This window comes from Bos taurus, chromosome 6, assembly GCF_002263795.3.
Source record: "Bos taurus isolate L1 Dominette 01449 registration number 42190680 breed Hereford chromosome 6, ARS-UCD2.0, whole genome shotgun sequence".
NCBI lineage: Eukaryota > Metazoa > Chordata > Mammalia > Artiodactyla > Bovidae > Bos > Bos taurus.
In genome coordinates this window covers 114,408,972-114,436,677 of record NC_037333.1, presented here as the reverse complement: position 1 = coordinate 114,436,677, position 27,706 = coordinate 114,408,972, and the positions used below count along the sequence as shown (strand labels likewise).

The 27,706-nt window shown below is 57.3% G+C and overlaps 1 protein-coding gene across 24 annotated transcripts in view; it reads left to right on the top strand.

The window, feature by feature from the left end:
* ABLIM2 (actin binding LIM protein family member 2) overlaps positions 1-27,706 on the top strand; it is a 168,880-nt gene that overhangs the window by 28,857 nt on the left and 112,317 nt on the right. For 23 of the 24 annotated variants that reach the window (XR_009494994.1, XR_009494993.1, XR_009494988.1 and 20 more), the window contains exons 1-2: positions 234-396; positions 20,988-21,131. Coding sequence is in view for 3 of the 24 variants with exons in the window: in XM_024993707.2 (XP_024849475.1) it covers positions 267-396; positions 20,988-21,131 (274 nt within the window). In the remaining 21 variants the exon portion in view is untranslated. Of the gene's footprint in view, positions 1-233; positions 397-20,987; positions 21,132-27,706 lie in introns of those variants that run through there. The other variant, XR_009494981.1, reaches the window with a different exon arrangement.

The following is a 27,706-nucleotide window of genomic DNA, read 5'->3' as shown; positions in this document are numbered from 1 at the left end:
CTGGGTCCCCAGGATCCGGGCATGGGCTGGGAGGTGCTGGGCAGGGGGCAGGGTGCAGCTTGTGGGCCGGGCCAGCCACATGGGGCTGCAGATGGACCCAGCTTCCCCGGGACCCTCCCCCACTGCCTTTGCAAAGCCGCTTTCCCGGACGCCCGGGAACAGGTGTGTCTCCCGAGCAGGGTGGCAGTCTATTTCGGTGTACTGGGCAGGGCTCAGCCCAGCCCTCCTCGGGCATGAGGGCAGCAGCTGCCTCGTGACCCTCTGGCATGTCCCCTGAGGGCTGTGCTGGCCGCAGAGGCTCCAGCCCTCGGCCAGCTGCCGCCTGCCCGCGGCCTCACGGGTGCCGGCCGGGCTCGCAGAGGTCACAGTCCATGGGGATGCCCGGAGGAGGGACAGGTAAGGCCCACGCTGCCCTCACCGCTCCGACCATCGGCCCGGGAGGAAGACTTCTGTTCTGACCAGAAGTCTCCAGTCCCCCCAGGAAGCCTGGGGTCCAACCCGAGGGGAGGCAGCGTGAGCTCTGCCGTGTATGAAGGCAGATGCGGCCGGAGCTGACGTGTGCCCGGCCTCAGCAACTGTCCTCTGGACTCTTGACGGCTGCCCTCTGCGGTGACCCGTTTCACAGATGAGGAAGCTGAGGCTCGGGGAAGGGGGGCGCCTGGGCAGTACACGGTGGCGGGCGTTGCTGCTGGGCCCTGCTCTGGGTGGAGCCTCCGTGCCTCCTGCCCCTGTCCTCTGCTGCTGGGCCCTGCTCTGGGTGGGGCCTCCGTGCCTCCTGCCCCTGTCCTCTGCTGCTTTCCTGGTGGTTCTGTCTTCAGCCAAGGGTGACTTTGTTCCCGGGGGAGGGTGGGGGGCGTTTGGCCTTGCTTGGAGCCACTTCTGATGGTCTCAGCTTGGCGGGGGAGGGGGTGCCACAGGCCCCTGGAGGGGTGTTGAGGCCAGAGACACTGCTCACCGCCCTGTGGTACACAGGGCGGGCCCACAGAAGCATGGTCCAGCCCGGAGTGTCGGCTGGGCCTGAGGCTGGGAAACCAGCCTTAAGAGATATTGTAATGGCTTCAGTCCTTCTGCTATTGATGCGAAGAGGAGGGCCCATCAAGGTAGAAAGAAACTCTAAGGAGCTTCCAGTCTGTTCCAACCCCCCACCTCGGATGAGGTGGCGTTTGGCGGGGATGACCGATGGCGATGGCGGATGGCGGGAAGAAAGCTCTGGGGCAGGGGGAGGGGCTAGAGGAGGAGACAGGGTGTGTAGGGGGGCGCAGGGGAGCGAGCCTGGACTCCGGAGCAGAGAGGTGGGGTGCAGTGGGGAGAGCCTCTGCGAGCTGAGGTGTGTGGGGCTGGGGGGCTCCGGCTAGGGTCCAGCCTCCATCCTGAAGTGCTCCCAGCCTGGTCCTCAGGGCGCCATCCTGGCATGAGGCTCAGTGCCCAGCAGACCCTGTCTCAGCCAGATCCTCTGTCCTGGCTGTGGCGTCTGTCCAGAGGCAGGATCTGGGACCCCTCATCCGTGTGCCCCCATCAGTACCGCACACTCTGCAGGCTCAGGGAAGCAGCCCCAGGGGTGCCGGGTGAGTGGCGGCAAAGATTTGAAGCCTGACCCCACTGTGGGCCTGGTCTGGGTCCTGTCTTGCTCCTGGGGGGGGGGGGGGGGCGGTGCTCCAGACCCCCTCTGTAAAATGGGGGTGTTTGCAGTTCTTCCCTCCCACAGTGCTCTGAACCCACGCGCCCTGAACCCTCCTAGCAGATCTCCATGTTTGTCCCCACAAATGTGTAGCTGTGGGTGCCCCCGCCTCCCGGGCTGGCTGGACGCAGCCCCACGTGGCGGTCTCCCTCCTGGCCTTAGCGCTCCGGCTGGCTGGGGGTTAGATAACATCCCCCGGCCTGCTCTGTGTATTGGGTTGTTCTGAAAACACCGGCGGATTCCAGGAGCTGAGCCATGTGACCACGTTCACTTCTCAAATGGAATTTCCACGCCGGCGGCTGGGCGGGTCTCCCCACTCAGCTGAGAACTTGGTGTCCTTCACGCCCTGCTCTCAGCGGACGACGGGCAAAACAATCGTGATGTTAAAAACTGCACAAACCCAGTGAGATAAGCCCTGTTGTTCCCGACTCACAGACAAAGAAATGGCATCTCGTGATAAAAGTACCAGGGAGGGAGATGTGACTCTATTTATGTAAAATTATAATAAGAGCTAAAAGTTAAAGAACTGTAGAACTTTTAGAAGACAATATTATATCAGGATAGGGATTTTTGATCTTGGGGGTTTCTTAGAGACGACAGTAAGTACGCAAGCAAGAAGACACAGATACGTTGGGTTTATTTCTTCAAAATGAAGCAGTCTTACGCTGCCAGGAGCATTATGAAGCAATGAGAACACAGATCACAGAACAGGAGACAGTATCTGCCAATCATATATCAGAGGATGGGCTTGTGTCTAGAATATTCGTGTGCATGCATGCTAAGTCGCTTCAGTTGTGTCCGACTCTTTGCGGCCCTATGAACTGTAGCCCGCCAGGCGCCTCTATCCACGGGATTCTCTAGGCAACAATACTGGAGTGGGTAGCCATGCCCTTTTCCGGGGGGTCTTCCCAACCCAGGGATGGAACTCGCATTTCTTATGTCTCCTGCATCGGCAGGCAGGTTCTTTACCACTAGCGCCATCTGGGAGGCCCGTCTAGAATACTTGAAAGTGAGAGTTGCTTAGTCATGTCTGACTCTTTGCAACCCATGGACTATACAGTCCATGGAATTCTCCAGGCCAGAATAGTGGAGTGGGTAGCCTTTCCCTTCTCCAGGGGATCCTCCCAACCCAGGGATCGAACCCAGGTCTCCCGCATTGCAGGCGGATTCTTTACCACTAGTACCACCTGGGAAGCCCGTCTAGAATATATAAACAACTCTCATAACTCAGTCAGAAAAAGCCAAATTCAATGAACAGATCTGGAGAGACATTTTTCCAAATAATATATACAGATGGTGAATAGACATGTGAAAAGCTGTTCAGCACCGGTGGCTATCAGGAGATGCAGACCCAAGCCACAGTGAGACACATCTCACGCCCATCAGGGCGAGTGCACACTCAGTCGTGTCTGACTCTGCGACCCCATGGACTGTAGCCCACCAGGCTCCTCTGTCCAGGGGATTCTGCAGGCAAGAAGACTGGAGTGGGTTGCCACGCCCTCCTCCTTCAATCCCTGCCGTCTTCCCGACCCAGGGAGTGGACCCGTGTCTCTTGCGTCTCCTGGTTGGCCGGTGGATTCTTTACCATGGCGCCACCTGGGAAGCCCATCAGGGTGACCGTGATGAAAACGACTGGTGGTGACAGATACTGACGAGGACGTGGAGAAGCTGCTGGTGGGACGGTGAAGGGATGGAGCCGCTTAGGGGGGCAGTCTGGCAGTCCCTCACACGGTTAAATGCAGGGTTACCGTGTGACCAGCAGGAAAGGGGAGTGTCCACAGGGAAGGGCCTGTGCCGGAGTGCCTGGAGCAGAAGGGGGAACAGCCCCAAAGTGGAAGCCCCCCCGGAGTCCGTGTGGTATGTTCCCGTAATGAACCATTGTTTGGACATAGGACACTCTGACCCCTGCTACAGCGTGGGTGAACCGTGAAAGCCTTCACCTGAGTAAAGGAAGCCAGACACACAGGCCCACGCATGGTGCGTCTGTCTTTCTATGGAATGTCCAGGGCAGGCGCGTCCATCACAGAGGCGGGAGGTCACTGGCTGTGTCACTGGTCGCCAGGAGCGGAGGGAGTGGATGGGGAGGGATGGAGATGGTGAAAGTGAAAGTGAAGTCACTCAGTCGTGTCCGACTGTCTGCGACCCCATGGATTGTAGCCCGCCCAGCTTCTCCATCCATGGGTTTTTTGTTTTTTTTTTCAGGCAAGAGTACTGGAGTGGGTTGCTGTTTCCTTCTCCAGGGGACCTTCCTGATCCAGGGATCAAAGCTGGCTCTCCCTCATTGCAGGCAGAGGCTTTACTTTTCAGAGGGATGGAAATATTCTAAAGTTAATCGTGGTGGTGGGCGCACTTCTAGGAACGTACAACCATCCAGACCCCCAGTTCTAACGAGACACACACAGGACACACTTCCCCTATCATCACCCTCTTGGACCGGTGGGTTAGGTGGAGAACACGCAGAAGGGCAGGAGGTTAAAGGAAATGGGGAGGGCGGGGAAGCCAGAAGAACGGAAAACCAGGCCGGTCACACAGAGACCTGGGCTCGAATGCCTCCCCTGCCGGTTACAAGCTGTGGGATCTCAGCCAGTTGCTAAGCCTCTCGGAGCCTCGGTTTCCCCGGCTGCTGTGGGAGGTGATCATGCGTCTCGAGCCAGTTGGTGTGCGGAGCCCACCAGGCAGAAAGGAGAGTTGTGGGTATTTCTGGGTGGCCGCTGAGGACAGAGCCTGCCCTCAGAAGTCACAGGCCAGCGGCTGTCCCTGCAACCCTCCCCCGGCCCTGGCGGCCCCTCCGAGGAAGGAGAGAAGACTGGAGCTCCTGCAGGACCACCCAGCGTATACTACCCCCCAGCGGATACTAGACCCCCCATCCCTCCCTGCTCCGTCCACAGACTCTCACCAGGGTCCAGGCAGCACCGAAGCCGGTGGGCGGGGTGTCTGATTTGGGTGAGGATCGTCCAGCCCAGATTTTCAGACCCCAGCTGAGACCCCTTCATGAGCAACACAGATCACTAAGTAGGCTCTTAAGGTCCACCTTTCGTGGAGAAAACACGAGGGTTGTAGAGCTGACCTTCCCTGTGGGTCTGGAATCCCGTGCACGTCCATGGCTCCGAGGAGCAGGTCGGAGGAATTTTAAATTGAACGTCGCTGCGGGTTTTGCATGGTTCGGTCACGGGAAGCTGCTTCATGACTTGGGGGAGGAGGGTCTTTGTCTACCAGGCAAGCATCTGGGGGGCAAGTGTGGAGCCACGAGGCCGGGCACTAGAGGAGGGTCCGGCCAGGACTGGAGACCCCAAGAAAGGGCTGCTGGCCCCCGGGAGGATGCAGAGAGCCTGGACTCCAAGCTCAAGTGAAGGAGGGTCCTTCCACCACAGGAGATGGAGCTGGGCTCCGACGGCAGGTGAAACGGATGCTCTTGACGAGCGCTGTGAGCTTGCAGCCCTCGGGCTGCTCAGAGTCCATGAAAATAGCCGTGGACAGGAAGGTTTGCCAAGCAGGGGCACCCCGGGAAGATGCCAGACAGCGAGTTAGGTCAAAGGTGGACCCGCCTCCCCCAGAGCTGGTCCCCTCCCTGCCCTCCGCCCCTCAGTTATCTGCTCTCCCCCCAGCCCCATGCAGCATGCCACAGAGGGGAGAGCAAGACCCAGAGAGACAGGGCTTCCAGTTCCGGGCTGGAAGCTGCTTCCGTCGTTGGAACCTGTTTGTCCATCTCAGAATGGTCAAGAGAGGATGTTCCCTGATGTGCAGAATGAACGGGATAATTGGACCTTAAGTGATGGGTCAGCAGCAGGCTCTGGGCAGTGGACAGTGTCCTCCTGGGAGAGGGGTGAAGAGGAGAGGCCGGGGGTGTGGTGTGGTGACCTCTCGGACGCCTGTGCCATCCTTGCTGGGTTCAAAGCCAAGGGCTCTTCTGGGCCACTGGGACTCGCTGATGGTGACCCGAGGGGCAGCTGGGTCCCCGCCAGGTGGGTGGTGTCTCCAGGCCAAGGCTGCAGCCCCATCTCCAGGGACCTGGGCAGAGAGGGGGGCAGCTTCTGACTCTAAGCGGGCCTGCATGCACAGTCGGCCAGTCCCCCAGCTGGCTGCGCCGCCCCCCCGCCAACTCTGCCTGGAGAGTGAGGGTCCCTGGAAGGATTAGCACAGCCCTCACAGACCCTCAGGCTTCCCGGTGGCCCAGTGGGTAAAGAATCCACCTGCAATGCAGGAGATGCAGACAGATGCGAGTTCGATCCCTGGGTTGGGAAGATCCCCTGGAGGAGGGCGTGGCAACCCACTCCAGTATTCTTGCCTGGAGAATCCCATGGACAGAGGAGCCTGGCGGGCCACAGACCATGGGGGTCGCAAAGAGTCAGACACGACTGAAGCGGCTGAGCACACATGCAGCACGCACAGACCCTCCCGGCAGGAGCTGACAGCTGGGGCTTGGGGTCCTGCAGGCCTGGGTTCCCGTCTGTGGTGCTGTGTGTCCACTCCCGGTTCTGTGACCCAGGTCACTGGTGGGAATCGCCCAGCGCTGTGTCTGGCCGATAGTCCAGGCCCAGGAGCTGAAAGCTGATGTTGTCACTCAGACTGTTACTTCTCAGCCCCGCGGGGAGCTGTTCTGTGCTCTGAGTCACCAAACGCACCCCCCTGTTTCCCATCATATGTCAGAAATAGTTGTGGGGCACCTGCTGTGTGCTGGGCCTGAGCTGTACGCCGAAGACCCAGACGAGGTCCCTGGCTGTCCCATTGGTGGCCGCCTGGCCCACGGCAAAGTGACACGGGGGACAAGCGGTGGCCTGGCCTGGGAGTCCAGGGACCCAAGCCCTGGCCCCGACCTGGCCTCAGACTTGCCCTCTGCTTTCCCCTGTGTTGGGGGCGGGGGGGGAATGGGCTCAGATGCCCACCTAAGCCCTGACCTTCCGGAATGCCACCCGTGAGATACTTAGATGCCTTGCAGGTCAGGAAGGGCAGCTCTTCCGGCGATGAAATAACACCCTCTAGGGACGTGGGTGGCTGGGGCGCCTGGACCAGCTGCTCGAAGCTTCAGGAGTCTGTAAACTGCCAGAAGCTGGAGCCGAAGGTAGCTGGGCGCCTGCCGTAGGCAGCCTGAGCTTCCGGGGTGGGGGTGCTCACTGCCATGTTCTCCCCACTTCTGCCTTGGGAGGGAACCCCTCTACCAGCAGACACCACCCCTGCAAAGCCCCTACCTCATGCCAGTCTGCAGAAGCCCGGCCTGGGGCAGCATGACCGTCCCCCGTGCAGAGGAAGACCGGCTCAGGGGGGCAGAGGAGCGGCGAGTCCCCAGCCCTGCCTCCCGCTCCTGGAGGGTTGGTTTCCTGGGGCCACAGGAACGAATCCCGCAGACATTTCTTCTCAGACGGCTCTGGAGGCCAGGCGCCTGAAATCACCCTGTCCCCGGCACGGGCTCCTTCTGAGGTCTGCGGGGACCGGGCCTTTCTTGGCCTGCTGACAGCCGTCTCCTCCCTGCGTCTCCACTCCTCGAACCTCTGTGCGTCTCTGCCCCAGTTTCCTGTTTATAAGGACACAGTCATGTTGGAGACAGACTGAGTGGCCTCGCTGTAACTCGCGTGCCTCTCTCTAGGACCCCGTCACGTTCTGAGGAGCTGAGGGCCAGGACTCTGATGTTGGGGGGATGTGGTTCCATCTGCCATGGATGGGTTCCCTTGTGTGGCCTCCCATTATCCTCGCCGGCTGGGAATCCATGGAGGCTCCTCTTTCCAAGCATGGTGGGGTCATAGCGTGGGCGGTGGGGTTGTTGTGTGGGTGGTGGGTCGTCGCGTGGGCAGGGGGTCATCGTGTGGGCTGGGGGGCCGTCACGTGGGCCGGGGGGTTGTTGCATGGGTGGGGGGGTCATCGTGTGGGTGAGGGTGTTGTTGTGTGGGTGAGGGGGTTGTCGTGTGGGCTGGGGGGTCATCGTGTGTGGGGGGGGCCGTCCCTGCATGAATCAGGAATCTGGGGTTTCCCCACTTGAACTCTGCCTGAGTTCTGCCTTTGGTTGCTGGGGCCGGACAGCTGGCCTGTTGTCCTAACCTGGCGTCTCCCTGGCTGAGCAGCTGGACCCAGGCGCCTGGGGGATTTTGGTGTGCCATCTGCGTGGGAACTGGCTAGGGTTGCCCTGGTTGAATTTGGAGCAGGCAGAGCCCGTTTCTGGAACCAGACCCAGAAGGTGATGAACTCGTCCTAGGGCAGAGAGATCACACCAGTCCATCCTAAAGGAAATCAACCCTGAATATTCATTGGAAGGACTGATGCTGAAGCTGAAACTCCAGTACTTTGGCCTCTAAGAGCTGTCTGCTGCTGCTAAGTCACTCCAGTCGTGTCCGACTCTGTGTGACCCCATGGACCGCAGCACTCAGACCCATGTCCATCGAGTCGGTGACGCCATCCAGCCATCTCATCTTCTGTCATGCCCTTCTCCTCCTGCCCTCAATCTTTCCCAGCATCAGGGTCTTTTCAGCTCTTCACATCAGGTGGCCAAAGTATTGGAGCTGACTCATTAGAAAAGACCCTGATGCTGGGAAAGATTGAGGGCAGGAGGAGAAGGGCATGACAGAAGATGAGATTGTTGGATGGCATCACTGACTTGATGGACATGAGTTTGAGCAAACTTCAGGAGATAAAGTGAAGGGCAGGGAAGCCTGGTGTGCTGCAGTCCATGGGGTCGCAAAGAGTCCGACACGACTGAGCGACTGAGCAGCAAGTGCAAAGAGAGCTCAGAGCTGCTGGGTGTGGCCTGCTGGGAGCAAAGGAATCTCATCAAGGGAGGAGCTGTCTTTTTGAAAAGCAAAGGGAGGTGGGTGCAGCCAGGAGCGGCTGAGGACTCAGAAAGAGAGGCTGCCGTGGGTGGGGCTGTGACTGATGGGTGGAACCTTTATGGGTGGAGCCTGTCATGGGTGGGGCCTCAGTGGGTGGAGCCTGCAGCTGGGAGAGGAGGCTGGTCTTGGCTTGCAGCTGCCTTGAGTGCCGAAGAATTGATGCTTTTGAACTGCGGTGTTGGAGAAGACTGTTGAGAGTCCCTTGGACTTCGAGGAGATCCAACCAGTCCATCCTAAAAGAAATCAACCCTGAATATTCATTGGAAGGACTGATACTGAAGCTGAAACTCCAATACTTTGGCTGCCTGATGCGAAGAGCTGACTCACCGGAAAAGACCCTGATGCTGGGAAAGATTGAGGGCAGGAAGAGAAGGGGACGACAGAGGATGAGATGGTTGGATGGCATCACCGACTCAGTGGACATGAGTTTGAGTAAACTCTGAGAGTTGATAATGGACACGGAGGCCTGGCGTGCTGCAGTCCACGGGGTTGCAGAGTTGGACTTGACTGAGCGACTGAGCTGAGAGCACCAGGCGGGAGGCAGGCCTGGGGTTGAACTCTAGCTCCACCCCTTCTGGCTGTGTGGCTTTGGGCTGGTTATTGACCTTCCTGAGCTCAGTTTCTAGCTCTACCAAATGCATGTAACGATATCCACCTTGCTGGGTGGTTGTGATGACTCCAGTCAAGGTCACACCAGACTCTGGGCACTTCCTTTCCTGGGTCAGAAAGGCCAGCACCTTTGGGGCTTTGGCTGTGGAGGAGGTGACCTTACCATCTCTGGAGCAGACCTTAGGTGGGGCAGGCGCAGAGATGGGGGAGGGGGTGGCCTGGTACAGACGGGGTGGGGCTGCCTGGGCTGGAGGTTGGCGTGGCGTTCTGGTTTGCTATGGGTGGGTAACTAACCATCCCAAACCTTCATGGCATCAGACAAGCGTTCTGTGATACTCACAGGTTCCGAGAAGCAGAGATTTAGAAAGGGCTCCGTGAGGGTGTTTCATCTCTCTTCCACGGCGTCTGTGGTTTCAGCTGGAAAGCGAGAAAGCCTGGGGTGACTCAAGCGCTGGGGACTGGCATCTCTGGAGGCGCCCCGACTTGGGGGACGTGCGGGGTGGTCTGAGCTTCCTCACAGCCTGGCCGCTGGGTTCCCAAACTTGGCATCCTAGGAAGCCGGGCAGAGGTCTGTGGCACTGTGACTTGGGTCAGGGCAGTGGCAAAGGTCCACCCTGGTCCCGGGGAGGGTCTCAGAGCTCGCCGATGAGCAGGAGGAGGGTCAAAGCCAAGTGTTGAGAGGAGCCTGCGGGTGGGACTGGTGTTCAGCCATCTTTACACGTCCAGTCAGACACGTGATCAGTTCTGTCTGCAGACACTTGTGCTGAAGCCCCGGGTCCAGTCCTGAGACCCCAGGTGGAGCGGTGCTCGTCACTGGCCTCCAGGAGCTGCCGTCTGGCCACGGGGCAGTTCCTGGGCTCAGCTGAGGACAGGGCTGCAGAGGGGTCACAGAGACCACGCTTGTCGGGAATCGAAGAGGACACACAGCTTTGCACGGCGATGGTGCCCCCGCGGGCCCCTGCCGCTCGCTCGTGAAATTACAGACACAGGCCTGGAGACGGGTCTCAGGATGAACATTCCTGTGCCTGGGGGTCAGCGTCAGTGCGATGAGCTTCCTGCGAGGGGTTTCCACGTCTGTCTCCACCTCTGTGCCCTTGGGTGTGAGCTCCTCAGGGTGGGGGACCGTGTCTTCCTTGGCCCCGTGCCAGCAGGAGCTCGGCAAGGAGCTGGTACCACCCCAGCTTCGCCAAGGACGGATGGATGACGTGTCTGCAGAGGCTTCGGGCCTGGCAGTGTGGAGACCCTTGCAGCTGGCTCACTGGGCTCAGGCTGCCCACAGCCTTGGCAAGACGGGCCGGATCAGAGAGCCGCGTCCTGGTTCCCGCTTTCATTCACAGCCAGCCCTTAAGGAGGTTAAGATGGGGAGTGACTACAGGTGCTTTGCTTTGATTTACCAACACATAACAGCAGGAGGCTGAAATGGCTCTCCACTCCAGTGCTCCTGCCTGGAAAATCCCATGGGCGGAGGAGCCTGGTAGGCTGCAGTCCATGGGGTCACTACAGTCAGACACAACGGAGAGACTTCACTTTCACTTTCCTCTTTCATGCACTGGAGAAGGAAATGGCAACCCACTCCAGTGTTCTTGCCTGGAGAATCCCAGGGACGGGGGAGCCTGGTGGGCTGCTGTCTGTGGGGTCACACAGAGTCGGACACGACTGAAGCGACTTAGCAGCAACAGCAGCAGCAACAGCAGGAGAGGCCCAGGCCTGTTCCTGAACCGGACGACCTGTAAAGAGTATCCTGAGAGCAGGGGAGACAGATGCCCTAAGGTCTTCGTGCCGTCAACTCCCTGTTTAGAAAGCCAGTCTAAACAAGCCCCTGTGCTGGAGGCTGTGCTAGCTGCAAGATGCTGGTGGTCACCAGGTGTGTGAGTGCCGTCTCCCAGCTGGGCCTGGCCGAGCGCCCCTTGCTCTGTCTGCACTGGTCCCCGCTGCCGGGAGCCAGCATGAGGAGCTCCGCCCGTGGCAAAGGTCATGAGGAAGGAGGCTCGGCATACGCAAAGGCGGGATCAAGCCTCAGGAGTCCCCCTGGAAATTCTCGAGCATCTACCCCCAAAACCAGAGTCTGCCTACTTTACTGCTTTGTGCTCTCACCTTCACCTCTGACTTTACGGGGGGCTGTCCCCCGCCACTTCTTTCTGAAAAAGAGTTAACTTAAAGCTCCAGTTAATAATAATTCCTGGGCGTGATAAGAGTGTTTCAACCTACAAACTCCTCTGAAGGTTCTCTAGCCTGCCTGACAGGCTTGTCTGGCCATGTGTGATTGTTCACAGCCTCCCAACCGTGAGAGGCACGAGATGCTTTAAACCTTCTAAAAACAGGTTCTTTAGAGAAGTTAGAAAACTATTAGTATAGTATAGTGGGCTGATTAGAAATTGTATTGGTGAAGGGTTTTTCATTTGTTGAGCCAATGTTTGCTGCTAAGTCTCCACATCCCCTGCCCTTACACACATTAATGAATATATAGAAAAAATAAGTATTAACCTTTGATATTAATCACATTAGACCTTAGGCTAAGCAAATTCTTTCCTTAATTAAAACCCACTACACCCTCACCCTATAGGAATGTAACTTTATCTGGTACCTTCGGAAGGTGGTGTCTGTTTTAAGAATAATCACCCCTGGAGAAATAAGTGTTCTGGTTGACTGACTGCTGTCACAAGGAGAGGGTCATAAATTGTCAGCAGGCCCCCTGGCTAGAAGATGATGTAACACCCCTAAGACCTCTGTATACATTTGTATGAAGCACCTGACTTTAATAACAGTCAGGACTGCTGACCCCGCGTGACTTTTGTATAACATCTCAGTGTATAAAAACAGACCCTGGAAAAATAAAAAATGGGATCAGTTCCTCGAAAGACTGGTCTCCCCCTGCTGTTCTTTCTCTCACCTTCTGGCTGAATTCCATCTGGGGCGTGGAGGCTCGTCAAGCCTACTAATTATGCCTGGGCTTCTAAGATCTGACCAGGGAGGACTTAGTGTCTCCTCTCCTTCGGGAGAACACGAGGACGCCTGCGGCCTACGTAGGTGACGTAAATTCCTTGCCTTGGAATTTTACTAGCTTTCCACGTAAACCAAGTTATTCAGCCCTTTTCTCCACTGAATTTTCCCACTGAGCTATCCTCATTCTATTACTCTTTATATCTCTAATTAATATTTAATTAAAGCGATTGTATCCAGTTCCCGAAGCTGTCTCCCCTTCGAATTTCCCTGGATCCACCGGGGCTGGACCCCGGCACCCCGGCCCTAGGGAGCGGCACTTCTCAGACCCGGCCCCTGGCCCACAAGGTGAGCGTGGTGCTGTGCACTCGCTGCTGCCCTGAAGGTGCCTGTGCGGCATGCGTCACCTGCTCCTGGAAGCCCTCCCTGACTGCACACAGGTCCACCCCCCTGCAGCACCTGCCCACGGCCCCGTAGCCTCCCTCGGTACGTCTGTGCCCACTGTCGTGGTTAGAAAGAAAAGCCTGAGAGGAGGTGAGAACTCAGCACCTGGGACCCACTCTGGGTGCATCAGAGCCCCAGGAGAGGCTGTGACGCACGGATGTATAAAGCTTATTCAATATTAGAGCAGACTTACAAAATGTGGAGACTCCACACCAGCTGTTGGCATGATACAGAGAGCAAGATGGAGAGTGCTACAAAACCATCATGCTGATGGAGCATGGCTTCCCCTTGGATTCCCCGAGGATGCAGCGACTCCATGTCCCAATAGTGAAGTGGATTGACCCTGAGAGCAAAGCCTGGAAAATAAGCTGAACAAGGGCTGTTGGTCCTTGGCCAAGCCAGCAGGGCCTTCTCGGGGGTCCAGTGTTAGCCGGACCCTTTTGGGAAGGGACAGGGCCATATGTAGAGGCTTGGAAGGTGAGCGGACTGAGCGGAGATAAACAGTTTGAAAAGTCCCCGATGACCACAGAACGTTGTGTGCTTTGCTGTCTGGAGCGTAAGGGATGAGAGGAGTCCCTGGAACAAGAGAGGCACCTGCCCCCGACCCCCACTCGCCAGGCCTTGCGTGCGCCCTCTCCTGCCTCCTGCCACACCCGTGCCTGGCCAGTTTGCACACCCGCCTCCCCGAATGCCCACCGAGAACAAGCAAGTGCACGACTGGGACTTGCAGAGCAGCAGGCGGCAAAGGGGATGGTGGTATTGGACACCCGAGCAGCAGGGACCCTGGCCGAGTCCCTGATCCAGCCACGTGGCTTTGGGAAAGTCCCCCGGCATCTCTGAACCTCTGTGTGTACTCAGTCAGGACTCTGCGCCCCCCATGGGTTGTAACGCACCAGGCTCCTCTGTCCATGGGATTCTCCAGGCCAGAATACTGGAGTGGGTAGCCATTCCCTTCTCCAGGGGGATCACCCCAACCCAGGGATGGAACCCAGGTCTCCTACACTGCAGGCAGATTCTTTACTGTCTGAGCCACCAGGGAAGCCTCCATATCTTCATCTGCAGAATGGGGGTGACAGGCCATTTCCGTGGCGGGGGTGTGTGGTATGGGTCAAGTGAGGGCCAGGACTGGGTCTGTTTTGTTCCTGTGGGACCTGGGCACATAGTAGGTCTCAGGCGTTTGTTGGGTGGGTGCATGAACGGTGAACAAGGAGGAGAGCTTTGCTGGCTGGAGTTGGGAGTTGCTCACATCTTGGCTGAGCACCCTGCAGCTCTGCCACCAGAATGAAGTCGTGGAAACCTGCAGTGGTTTCCACGGTTAGGGCGCCAAGCAGGGTCAGGGAAAGATGCTGGGAAAGATGGAAGGCAGGAGGAGACGACAGAGGATGAGATGGTTGGATGGCACCACCGACTCGATGGACATGAGTTTGAGCAAGCTCCGGGAGTTGGTGATGGACAGGGAGGCCTGGCGTGCTGCAGTCCATGGGGTCGCTAAGAGGCGGACACGACTGAGTGACTGAACTGAACTGAACTGAATGAAGGGTCAGGGTAGATGCCCTGAGGCAGGAGAAGGCCAGCCCGCCATGCTCCTGCACAAGCAAGGATCGCGTGGAGGGGAGGCAGCGGACATGTGTTCAGGTGGCATCTCAGCAGCTTCCAGGTCCCGTGATGGGAACGCATGGCACGTTTGCTCATGAGTCTTGAATGAGGCCAGGCTGGTGAATTTCTCTGGACAAAGTGGGAGATCACCCCCAGGCAGGTCTGTGCCAAGGGAGTGAAGGGGGGAGTGGGACGTTCGGTGGGTATACCAGCCGGAAGGGAAATCTACAGGCCCCCTGATGCTCTTGCCCGGTGTCCTGGGGGCCCCCACTGCGGTGGACATGAGCTGAGAGGTTGACATCAGCCTTGGCAGCAGTGCTTGTAGGGTTCAGCCGCCAGGACTGCTCCCCACATCGAGCTCCAGCAAGGTTCCATGCTGGGTCTGCGTGGATCCCATTTGGATGGAAGAGAAAGCCAGGACAGGCTGTTGATGAGGCTTTGGGGTGAGCAAAGGTGTGGCCCCCAGCAGCTCCAGGTCCCCTTCCTGCTTCCTGAAGCCTCTGCCCTTCCCACTCCGAGTGACTGGTTTCCCCCTGAGACCCTGGAGAACTAAGCCAGCAGCTATTGGTTGGCAACGCCTGTCAGTCATCACCTCCAAGCTCTCTCCACTTCACCTGATTCTGAACAGTGCCTCCTGAGACCAGGCTCCACATCACAGATGCGAGCGCTGAGCCTTCTCAGAACTCACCCAGCCCTCAAGGTCACACAGCTGCCCCCTGCATGGTGGGCCCAAGCCCAGCCTTGCCAGCTGCTGTCCTGGCTTGGCTCCTCCAGGCCCTGGATCTGGTTGGTGGATCAGAATTGTACCCAGAGGGATCACAAGAGAAGGGTCACAGCAACTGCCAGGTCAGACCCAGGAAGCCACGAGCCTCCACTTTGAACGCGGGTTCCGTGTTGATGTTACTGGTAATTGTTCTCTTATTCCCAGCAAGGCTTCCCTGTGCTGGGATTTCATTTTCACGGGGCGGGATTAAGTGGTCACAGCCCCGTGGGATTGATCCTTACCACTTGACTTTATGTTTCATGTTATTATCGCAGTTAGGGACTTGTTAAATCAAATGCTAGAGCCAATCTGGAAATTGTAGCGAAATGAACCTGCTGGGTTTGGGGTTAGGTCTGGAGTGTGGTGGTGCCCACTCTCTTTCTCTCTCTCAACTTTTTGTAATAGGCTTTGTTTCTTAGAGCAGTTTTCAGTTTACAGGGAAGTTGAACAGTAAGCAGGGAGTTCCCAGGTCCACCGTCACCCAGACCCCTGTTTTCTCCTGCTGACGTCTTTCCTGTACATTCTCTGCGACCTTTGTGTGTTCCGCGTTTGTCATGATGGATGGACTAGTTCTGATACGTTATTATTATATAAAGTCCGCAGTTACGTCAGCCGTTGCTCTTGGTGTTGTGTGTTCTCTGGGTTTGGATGAACGTATAATAATATATGGTCTTCCCTGGTAGCTCAGCTGGTAAAGAATCCGCCTGCAATGCAGGAGACCCTGGTTCGATTCCTGGGTCAGGAAGATCCCCTGGAGAAGGGATAGGCTACCCATTCCTGTATTCTTGGGCTTCCCTAGTGGCTCAGACAGTAAAGAAGGCTGCCTGCAGTACAGGAGACCTGGGTTCAATCCCTGGGTTGGGAAGATCCCCTGGAGAAGGGAAAGGCACCCCACTCCAGTATTCTGGCCTGGAGAATCCCCCTGGATGGAGGATCCTGGCAGGCTACAGTTCATGGGGTCACAAAGAGTCAGACACGAGTGAGCGACAGAGCCCAGCAGAGCGTAGTAATGTCTGTTTACCACCGTGAGATCACACAGAACTGTTTCTCGTGAAATGCCCTGAGCCCCTCCTGTTCATCTCTCCATGTCCCCGGGCCCTGACGCCCGCTGCTCGTTTACTGTCTGTGTGGTTTTGCCTTTCTTGATGATGTCGTGGGGTCAGTCGTGCAGCGTGTAGCCTTTCCAGACCGGCTTCTGTGACTCAGTAACAAGTACCTGAGGCCCCTCCAGGCCTTTTCATGGCTTCACAGCTCATCCCAAGAGTTCTTTACGAGACGAGGTCTGGCCTGAACCGCCCCATCCCCGTCTAAGGGCCCATTCCTGCCCTTTCCTGCCACGCAGGGGGTCCTGATTCCCTCTTGTTGTGTCCACGTGCCAGCCGGGCCGCCTGCCCCGGCCTCAGTCCACTCACTGGGCGGCAGGAGAAGTGGCCGTGGCCCTCGCTCTGCAGGCTTCTGTGAGCACTGGTCCCCTTTGCAAAACACCTGACTGGTGCAGCTGCACGAGGTCCGAGGACTGAGTCCACCTTGAGGGGTAAGAAGTCCCAAACCTCAGATCCGCAGAAGCCTCAGGCTGGGACCCCAGGGACTAGCAGGCAGCCGCAGGTTGGAGGGGACAGCTGAGCAGGGGGTACCCACAACAGGCCCCCTCTGGGCAGTGTCTACTTCCCACCACCAGGGGGCAGCACCCTGCTCTCACCCAGCCACCCAGAGCTCCGGGAGGATGCTCCAGGCAGCAGAGCTGACGCTCCCACAAAACGACCCTCTTAAAGCAGCTTTCACCCCAGACCAAGTATATGTCCATTAACCAGGAAACTGGCCATGCCAGGCTGTGAGTTCTTGCGAATGACAGCGGCTGTTGTGAAGGCGGGAGGAGAAGGGGAGGACAGAGGGTAAGATGGTTGGATGGCATCACCAACTCGATGGACATGAGTTTGAGTAAACTCTGGGAGTTGGTGATGGACAGGGAGGCCTGGCGTGCTGCAGTCCATAGGTCACAAAGAGTCAGACACGACTGAGCGACTGAACTGAACTGAGCTGTTGTGTATTGATCTCTTATGGTTTGCGGGACTCTGGGCTGCTTGCTATGCAAGCCTTTCTGCCTGAGGTCCTAGCCACCGCTGGGGCAGGCGCTGTGAGCAGAGGGCGGATGGACAAACACCTGGGTGGCCGGGAGTTCCAGGTCACTGCCTGCTGGAGGTGAGGCTGGGCTGTACCCAGGTCCGCCCCCCGCCGCCCGCCCCTGACACTGGTCCATCCCACACAGGTGCTGGTGTGAGACCTTGCGTGTTCACTCATGGAGCCGCAGGGCACGCCGTCCTTTATATGTTTAGTGAGTGAGAAGACAACATTCGTTCCCCCACCAACCCTCCCCCAAATCTTGGTTTAGTCTCCGATGCAGACGGGGTAACTCAGGAGCCTCTCAGCCCCACGTGAGTCCCAGGCAGCCCCAGGGCGGTGTACAGCCGTGAGTCAGCTCTGCCTGAGGTTTCAGTCCTCAGGCCCAGTGGGGAATCTTTAATTCCAGCCCAGGACCCCACCCCCCAGCAGTTTGATTAAGTACTGGGTGAGGGGGTTTCTGTGAGGATCGTATAGGAAAAGACTGCGAGGGGCAAGCCTGCTGCTGGCACTTTCACCAGAGTGGAGGTGTCCCCACGGCACCCAGGGCCGCCGGCGGGGCTCCGCAGCCCTCGCTAGGCTCCACACCGTCCAGTGTGCCGTTTGGTCCTGACCTGTCTGAAACCTCAAGGCGGTGCTTAACGCTGGGTCTGGGGTACTGGGGGTGATGCCAGGGTATTTGTTTGTGCCAATTGTCTCCTTTCCTGTGCCTCCTTCTCCAGACAGGGTGACTTTTTAAAATATGAAAGTGAAAGGTGAAAGTGAAGTTGCTCAGTTGTGTCCAGCTTTGCGACCTCATGGACTGTAGCCTGCCAGGCTCCTCTGTCCATGGGATTCTCCAGGCAAGAATACTGGAGTGGGTTGCCATTTCCTTCTCCAGGAGATCTTCCCAACCCAGGATCGAACCCGGGTCTCCCGCATTGCAGGCATATGCTTTACCATCTGAGCCACCAAGGAAGTCCTGGTATACATATATATATTTTTTTAATATATATGTCTATAATTTGCTCACTTATTTATTTCTGGGGTGCTGGCTCTTCCTTGCAGCACTCGATTTCTCTCTCCAGTTGCGGCGAGCAGGGGCTCTTCTCTAGTGGCAGCGCGTGGGTCTCTCACTGCGGTGGCTTCTCTCGCTGCACAGCATGGGCTGTGGGTTGCCCAGGCTCAGCAGCTGCATCTCCAGGCCCTCGAGCACAGACTCAGGAGTCGTGGCGCACAGGCTTAGTTGCTCCGCGGCACGTGGGATCTTCCGGGATCAGGGATCGAACCTGTGTCCCCTGCATGGGCAGGTAGATTCTTTACCACTGAGCCATCAGGGAAGGCTGATGGCTTTTGGGCCCAGACAGCTGCTCCCCTGGGGTCTTCAGAGCCTCCTCCTGGAAGGCCTGGTGTCCCTGCATGGCCCGGCCCTCTCCACAGGCGGGACCAGAGAAGGGAGTCCTGCACTGCGGATCTGCGGACCCACAGAGGGGATGGTGGGGAGAGGGGATCTGGAGGCTGTGAGGCAGGCTGGAGGCTGGAGGGGAAACGTCCTCTGTGTGACACCCGCCTCCTCCAGCTTTACAGGAGTGAGGACATCTTCTGTGCCTAGCACTCCATCAGGGATGGTGCTGAAGCAGTGTCTGTGCACGCATCGTGCATCTGCTTCTGTGTGTGTGTGTGTGTGTGTTATACATATGTATACTATATATTTGTGTGTGTATGTGTGTGTCTGTCCTTGGCGTGTGGATGTATACTTGTGTGTCTCTCTGTGTGTCTGTGTGTGAATGTGTACATGTCTGTCTGTCCACGTGCATGAGTGTGTATTTGTGTGTCTCTGTGTGTCTGTATGTGTGTCTATGTCTTGTCTGTCCGTGTGTGTGAGTGTGTGCTGTGTGTTGTGTCTCTGTGTGTATGTCTGTCCATGTATGTGTGAATGCATATTAGTGTGTCTGTGTGTGTATGTCTGTCTTTCTGTCTGTGTGTGTGAATGTGTGCTTGTGTGTTTGTGTCTGTGTGTATGTGTTTGTTTGTCTGTGTGTGTGAATGTGTATTTGTGTGTCTCTGTGTCTCTGTACGTGTGTGTCTGTCTGTCCCTGTGTGTGTGAATGTATACTTGTGTGTCTGTGTGTCTGTGTGTGTGTCTGTGTGCGTGTCTGTCTGTCCGTGTGTGTGAGTGTATATTTGTGTGTCTCTGTATGTGTGTGTGTGTCTGTCCATGTGTGTGTGAGTGTGTGTGTGTCTGTATGTGTGTGTTGAGTGCATATTTGTGTGTCTCTGTCCGTGTGTGTGAGTGTATATTTGTGTGTCTCTGTACGTGTGTGTCTGTCTGTCCATGTGTGTGTTAATGTATACTTGTGTGTCTGTATGTGTGTGTCTGTCCATGTGCGTGTGAGTGTGTATTTGTGTGTCTGTGTGTGTGTGTCTGTCCGTGTGTGTGTGAATGTATACTTGTGTGTCTGTGTGTCTGTGTGTGTGTCTGTGTGCGTGTCTGTCTGTCCGTGTGTGTGAGTGTATATTTGTGTGTCTCTGTATGTGTGTGTCTGTCTGTCCGTGTGTGTGTGAATGTGTATGTGTGTGTGTCTGTGTGTGTGTCTGTCCATGTGTGTGTGAGTGTGTGTGTGTATGTGTCTGTATGTGTGTGTGAGTGCATATTTGTGTGTCTCTGTGTGTGTGTGTGTCTGTCCGTGTGTGTGAGTGTGTATTTGTGTGTCTCTGTGTGTGTCTGTCTGTATGCCTGCAGCTCCCTGGCTCCTGACCTCTGGACCTCTGCTAAAACCTCAGAACTCATTCAGCCCAGAAAAGGGGGCCAAGAGCCCTGCTTTGTGCAGCCCTGACCTGGGGGATGGTGGGGTCGGTGCCCCAGCCCCCTGCCCTCCTCCTAAGGGATGCCCTGGAGGGTCTCCGAGGGGGAGAATAGCTTGACAGCACACTCTCCTTCTTCCCCACTGCTTCCTGCCACCTGGGGTCCCTTGGGTACACCGCCAGGACCCAATCCTTGCCTCAGCCTCGGGTCAGGTGACCCCAGGCTGAGACGGAAGGTGGGACTGGAATATGTGGGTCCATGCTAGGCTGTGCGCTCGGAGCTGGCTGAGCAGGAGGTCTGCTTCCATCCCTGCGCCTGGCAGAGACCCAGAGGCAGGCAGAGGAGTGGACGAGCTTCCCTGTGGAGGAAAGGGGATCAGCTCCTCTCAGGGAGTCACATGAAGCTCGGGGTGGGGGTGGGGGAGGCAGTGCTGTAGGCTGGTATGGAAGCCCGCCGGGCAGAGAGCACGGCCCACACTGGCCCCAGCAGCCCGGGTCCACCTCCCACCCAGGACCAGCCTGAGAAGGGCGAGCCTGCCCCTAGCCAGGCATGTGGGATCCCCACCCCCATGCTCTTTCAGTAGCCTCCCAGGTCCCCCAGGCCTCCAGCCCCATCAGGCCTAAGAGGAGCTGGTCCCCAGCCCCTGGTCATCCCCTGACCACCTGGCTGTGGCCACTGCTGGGCTGGAGCTCCCCGGGCACGGCCGCTCCGTGGGCCCCAGTGACCTCACACTGGCCCCCGTAGGCGCCTCTGGAGGGTGTGGGTGAGCGGCGGCCCTTCCCGGAACCCCCGGAGCCCCACAGGTGGGCCCTTTGGCCATCCACCCTGACCCATCCCTCTGAGGGTCTCCATGACCACCCTCAGTCGTGGCTGGCTGTAAGGGGGGACAGTGATGGTACTCAGGCCACCGGCCCCAGGCCACAGAGTGGATTCGAAGTGAGCTCACAGGAGGATGCAGTCGTTGTATGGCACAGGACCTGGGTTCCCGTCTGCAGAAGGACTCGCGAGCTCAGCAGAGCCAGGGGTGGGGGTGCCTTGCTTCTGAGGCCCCGGAGGGCCAGGGAGGTGGGGGACAGGACCACCGTCAGGGTCTCCCATCTGCTGCCCTCCGCTGGTCCCCCGATGCCCTCTGGGTCATGCTAGGGGGTTATGCGGGGCCCGTAGAGCTTGAAGAGGTGCCGGTTGCTCACCTGCGCCCGGCGCATCCCGCTTTCTAACGCTGCTCCTTTTCCCCTGCAGTGTCGGAGCCGCAGGCTGCTCCCAGCCCCCCGGAGAAGCCGCCCAGCACGGCGATCCTGTGTAACACCTGTGGGAACGTGTGCAGGGGCGAGGTGCTGCGGGTGCAGAACAAGTACTTCCACATCCAGTGCTTCATCTGCAAAGGTGAGCATCCCGGCCGTCCCCACCGCGGGGCCGGGCACAGCGCTGCCGTGCAGTGAGCCCACGTCCCCAGAAACTCGTTAGATCTGGGCTATTGGAGAAACTGATCCCCAACCTTCCTATACCGACGTGATCTTTTCAGCATGGCCTGCCTGCATGCCTTCTGGGGCTGACAGGAGTTCCTGTCTGAGGGGGCAGTGGGTCAGAGGACGAGCTCTGGTCCTGGGTAGCATCTTCGATGGCTGTAGCCGTGTCAGAGGATTCGGATCCACTGGCCAAAGTGGCCACCTGGGCCCAGAGCCACGCAGTAAGTGGCCATTGCTGGAGGCGTGAGCTCGGCACCTTGGGGTGCACGGGGCCGGAGCTGGACCACGAACCTCAGGCACGCCCCATCCTCACCGGAGTGAGACTGAGAACGTTACCACTTGCTCCAGGTGAAAATGACTTTTTATCTGGCTATACAAAGTGACATGTATATGCACTAAAGTCAAATAGATAATTTGATATTCAAATATCAGAAAGATAAGAGTAAAATAAATCACATGAAATCCCCCTGTTTGAGGCTTTCTGGAGCATCCTTCCAGCCTGCCCTTCCTCCCTGCACTGAAGTTAGTGCATATTCTGTCGTGCCCAAAGGGATTTCGTGAATTTACATTTAGTTTCCTGAAAACAGGGCTTCCCTGATACCTCAGTTGATAAAGAATCTGCCTGCAATGCAGGAGACCCCGGTTGGATGCCTGGGTCGGGAAGATCCGCTGGAGAAGGGATAGGCTTACCCACTCCAGTATTTTTGACCTTCCCTTCTGGCTCAGCTGGTAAAGAATCTGCCTGCAGTGCGGGATACCTGGGTTCGTTCGATTCCTGGGTTGAGAAGATCCCTGGAGAAGGGAACGGCTGCCCACTCCAGCATTCTGGCCTGGAGAATTCCATGAACTGTATAGTCCATGGGGTCACAAAGAGTCAGACACGACTGAGCCACTTTCACTTTCCTGAAAAGAAATGAAAAGTAGCATTTGGGGGAAGGGATGGACAAATCAAACCAATCTGACACAGCGTCCAGACTCAAAGAATTTATACATGCGTGCTAAGCTGCTCGGTCATGTCCCACTCTTTGCAACCCTATGGACAGTAACCCACCAGGCTCCTATGTCCGTGGGATTCTCCAGGCAAGAATAATGGAGTGGGTTGCCATGGCCTTCTCTAGGGGATCTTCCCAATCCAGGAATCGGACTTCCATCTGTTATGTCTCCTGAACTGGCAGGCGGGCTCTTTATCGCTGCTACTGCTCAGTCGCTTCAGTCGTGTCCGACTCTGTGCGACCCCATAGTCGGCAGCCCACCAGGCTCCCCTGTCCCTGGGATTCTCCAGGCAAGAACACTGGAGTGGGTTGCCATTTCCTTCTCCAATGCATGAAAGTGAAAAGTGAAAGTGAAGTCGCTCAGTCGTGTCCGACCCTCAGCGACCCCATGGACTGCAGCCTTCCAGGCTCCGCCGTCCATGGGATTTTCCAGGCAGGAGTACTGGAGTGGGTGCCATTGCCTTCTCAGTCTTTATCACTAGCGCCCCCGGGAAGTCCATGTAGTTTTAAAGATTTCTTTTAGTGACCCTGCAACCCCACCTTACCTCTGGGCAGCACGCGGTGTTGTCACAGCCTGCCACCCCGTGGGTTTGAACACCGTCCAGAGATGCAGGGAGCTTCACAGATGGGCCTTGATGGGCCCCAGGCAGTGAGGGCCTGGGCTTCCTGGTCGAGGTAGGGAAGCAAACACGCCACGTGTAAGATGACGGAGCACCGTGGCTTCTATCACCTCCACGGGGCCCGTTAACTGCCTGAGTCCCTGCAGCCTGTCATGGTCCCATGAGGTCCCGCTGTGTGCCAGACCTGGCCTTTGAAAACGCTGAGTAGGAAGGCTTGAGATCTAGCTTGGAGGCTGCGGTCTGGTCTGGTCAGGAGACAACCTACCAGCTCAGTGGGGACAGTTGGCCCTTAGTGGTCGAAGCCGAGGGCTGGGAAGGGCCCCCGGGGGTGCAGCAGGGCCCCCAGGGAGCCCGCTGGTCCTGCGTGGCGCCCGAAGTGGCTCCATCTCCCCTGGCCCTCACCTCTGCTGAGCACTTCCTGTGAGCCCAGCTCTCTTGTGTGTTTCCTTCTAAAGCCCCCCAGTCTTGGGGGGCGGGGTGGCTGTGGCGTTATCTCCACTGAAAATGAGGATTCAAGGGTGGCTGTGACTCACAGGTGTCCCCTGGGGGAGCCACTGGCATGAGTCGGAATTGGGGGGCCCTTCCCATGAGGCTCAGCTCTGCCCCACCCCAGCATAGAGGGACGGGGTGCAGGCCCCCAGCGGGGTCTGTGTCCCTGTGAAGAGGGGGCAGGAGGCGAGGGCCAGGGGGTCAGGGAGGCCACGGTCATCGGTGAGCCAAGACGGACCCTGTGCTCAGTCCTGCCGCCTCACCCGGCTGCCCCGGAGCTTCAGAATCACGGATCTCCTGGTCCACACCCGTCCTTTCCCAGGAGGGAAAACTGAGGCAATGGGGGGACCCTTCTTGCCCAAGGGGGCAAATCCGGTCAGCTGCTGGAGACCCTAGACCCGAAGATCTTCAAATGAGAGCAGGAGAAAGCGGGGGGAGAGAGGGAGGGGAGGACAGATACAGATGAATGGGAGAGACAGAAGGAGCAGACCTCTCGGGAGCCTCGGAAGGAGAGAAAACCCCAGTGGCCAGCTGTGTTCCCTGCCCCTCACCCCACCCACCCCCTAGGGTCAGTGCCACGGTCCCCAGCGGGCCCCTGCCTCCAGCCCGTCTGCCCGGCAGGGACCAGAGTGGGCTCTCCAGGCAGACAGGCCTCGGCCTCTCCCATCACCTGGGATGAAGGTAGTGCCTTGAGCTTACCTGGCCCAGGTAGCAGGCGCAGTGTCCAAGCCACCTCTGCGTTCAGCTGGTGCACCTGGGAACTGGCTGTGTGTGGAGGAGGTGGACGGGGTGGACGGGGTGGGGTGGGGTGGGGTGGGGAAGGAAGCGGGGAGGGTGGTTGGAGTATGAGGGTGAGTGGGGGTGGTGACTGGGGGATGGATTGACAGGCGGGTGGAGAGTGGACATGGGGCAGACAGGAGCCCGGCCGGCTGGCTGGAGCTGCGTGGACAGGGTGCCACCCTGCCCCGACGCACACCCTGCGACAGGCCAGGCCTCCTGGCTGGAGTGAGTGTTGGGCCTCGTCCTGCCCCCACCCCTCTGGGCCCAGGCTCCCGCCAGACCTTGTGATGGCACCTGGCTGGACGCCCGGGTGGTGCCTCCAAGGGCTTGTGAACCAGGTGTCTCGGGAGCTCAGATCTCCCTGTCGGGGGTCCGCATGGAGGGGCGGGCCCTGCTGGCCACTCCGTCTCCCCAGGGGCACATGGGCACTGCCCTGGCCCTGGGTCCTCCATCCTTGTCTCTTGCTAAGACCGCTGAATGAAGGTCTTCCCTCTCAGGTTCCTTGGAGGGGCCTCCTGGACAGGGGGACAAGGGGGGCGAGAAAGGAGGGCAGCAGGGAGAGCCCCCACCCCCTCTAGGAGCCCCCCACCTGTAGCCGCATCAAGTCACAGACTCTGTGGGAGCTCTTGTGTTGAGTTCGGTCGTTTGAAAAGAAAACTTGAGGACCGCTGCCCTGCCCTCAGCCGTGACCCTGTGCCCTTCACTCAACCCTAGGCCCACAGGGCTGCGCCTGTGCCCGGGGACCTTTCCCAGGGCGGACGTGACCCGACACCCTGGCCAGGGCCCTGCCCGACCCGTTTCTTCAGGTCATCAGAGCTGCCCAGGTTCAATCTCCTCTGTTCTCCTTCAGAAGCACGTGCTGTGTTCGTGCATAAAGCCAAAGCCATTAGATTGCTCCTTTTTAAAAGCCGATTTGAAAAGACCCAGGGGAAATGTTTGCTGTGTATAAAAGGATTGTCTGGGGCACTGACCTTAGGAACTGGATAAAAGGCATTAGATGTCCAGCACCCCACCCATCACCTGCTGTGGCCCACGGGGTTTGGTCAGTGGGGGGGCGGGGGGGCTGCCCCTGGTGACCCGCCCCCAGGGTCCTTCTCTGAGCTCCAGCCTCCCGAGTAGACGTGGGAATGGGTCTGACCCGGTCCTCAGCAGCCGGGGTGGGCAGTGCTGGGCCAGCATCTGGGCCTCATCCTTGAGCCCCAGCAGGCACCTGAGGCGGGTCGTCATGTTAGGGGGGCAGTGGCAGGAGTCTGTCAGCGTGAAGGCCTGGTTCCAAGACCCCCAGGGATCCACCCACCCACAGGTTCATTCTGTGCCAGGAGCCCTGCCAGCCTGCTGACACAGCAGGGCCCCTGCCCTCAGGGGGTGGCCTTGTTGCAGGAAGGAGGACCCCTTCCAGGGCCCGAAACTGGGCTCTTGTCTGACACTCGGAAATGAATTGTCCGAGGAGACACGTGTGCTGACAAAGCAAGAGATTTTATCGTGAAAGGGCACCCAGGTGGAGAGCAGGAGGGGAAGGGAGCCCAGGAGAACCGCTCTGCTGCATGGCTCGCAGTCTCGGGTTTTATGCTGATGGGATTAGTTTCCGGGTGGTCTTTGGCCAATCATTCTAATTCAGAGTCTTTCCTGGTGGCGCACGCATCGCTCAGCCAAGATGGATGCTAGCGAGAGGGATTCTGGGAAGTGGACGGACGCGCGGTGTCTCCTTTAGACTTTTCCCGAACTCTTCCGGTTGGTGGTGGCTTATCAGTTCCGTATTCCTTACCAGGATCTCCTGTCATAAAACAACTCATGCAAATGGTTACTATGGTGCCTGGCCAGGGTGGGCGGTTTCGATCAGTGTGCCTCCCCCAACAGCATGTCTGCTTAACCTGCTGAAAAATGACAAGAACAGCTAAGATTTCCTGTGAGTTTTAAAAGAGTTGTGTTTATTCAAGCACGAGGATTGCATCGTCTTCAATTGATCTTTTATTCACCGCTCATGAAAATGCAGTCTATGAGTCATTGAAGATGCTCTTGGATGAATAAAAGAAGAATAAAAGAAAAAACCCAACTTACAGTGTCTTAAATTACATGGGTATTTATCATCTTAACAGGAAGTCTGGAAGTAGCCTTCTTACCCCCCAGAGCTTGTTAATGTAACAGCTCAACAAAGTCATCAAAGACTGGGTTCTTTTTCCACTTCTCCACACCAGCTGCCCCACCCCCAGCCTTTTGCATTTCAGCAGTGCCTGTCCTCATGGTCTCAGGATGGTTGCTGTAACTCCAAACATCATATCCTCACAGGTTGACACTCAACCCTGGGGAAGTGGTTGGGCAGGGATGTGGGGCAAAGGGGCCCTCCTCCCGCATGATTGCTCTGTGTGGTTAATCAGGGTAATCTCCCTTTGATGACAAACCTAGACTGTTTATTAAAAAGCAGAGAAATCACTTTGCCAGCAAAGGTCCATCTAGTCAAAGTTATGGTTTTTCCAGTAGTAATGTATGGATGTGAGACTTGGACCACAGAGAAGACTGAGGACTGAAGAATTGATACTTTCAAACTGTGGTGCTGGAGAAGACTCTTGAGAGTCCCTTGGACTGCAAGGAGATCCAACCAGTCCATCCTAAAGGAAATCAACCCTGAATATTCATTGGAAGGACTGATGCTGAAGCTGAAGCTCCAATACTTTGGCCACCTGATGCTAAGAGCTGACTCACTGAAAAAGACCCTGACGCTGGGAAAGACTGAAGGCAGGAGAACAGAGGATGAGATGGTTGGGTGGCATCACTGACTCAGTGGACATGAGTTTGAGCAAACTCCAGGAGATGGTGATGGACAGGGAGGCCTGGTGTGCTGCAGTCCATGGGGTTGCAAAGAATCAGACATGACTGAGCGACTGAACAGCAGCGACCCTTTGATCAGGGAGGAGAGCTTTTTCCTGGAGGCCCTCACAGGCTTCCTATATGACTCACCAGCTGGAACTGGGTCACACTCACTCCCACCAGTAAAGAGGAAAGGGAGGGCGGGGACTGACTGACTCCAGCCACGTTCCTCCTTTGGTGGGTGTGTTGCCAGCCCAACTGCAGCAGGGTCTGTTAGCACAGAAGACAGCTGTGTCGAATTCTGACCCGAGATCCCAGCATATTGGGGTCCCGCCATCCAGACACTTGCTTGATGTGACTTGGTTCACCCAAATATGAAAATCTGTGAAAGGAGTCACGTCGTTTTCCAGGCGCTCTCGACGTCGTCAGGCTTGGGCTCTGCTGCCAGTTCTGGGTTCCCATCCCACGCCCTGCTCACATTCGTTTCAGACACATTTCTTAGCCTCGGTTTCCATTCAGCAACCCTACTGGGCACCTGCTCTGAGCTGGGCAGCATTCTGGGTGCTTGGGACGCATCCGTGAACAAAACAGACATCCTTGTCCTCATGGAAATCACGTTCCAGGGCCGGGAGACAGAGAAGAAGCACTAGGTAGAGTAAATAAGTAGATTTTTATTATATACTGAAAGGGAAGCGCTAGGGAGGGGAAGACAAGGAGCAAGATGAAGATGGAGTTGAGAGTGCCAGGAAGTCACTCTTTTAAGTTGGGTAATCAGGGCAGTCTTCACAGAGGAGGTGACCTTTGCA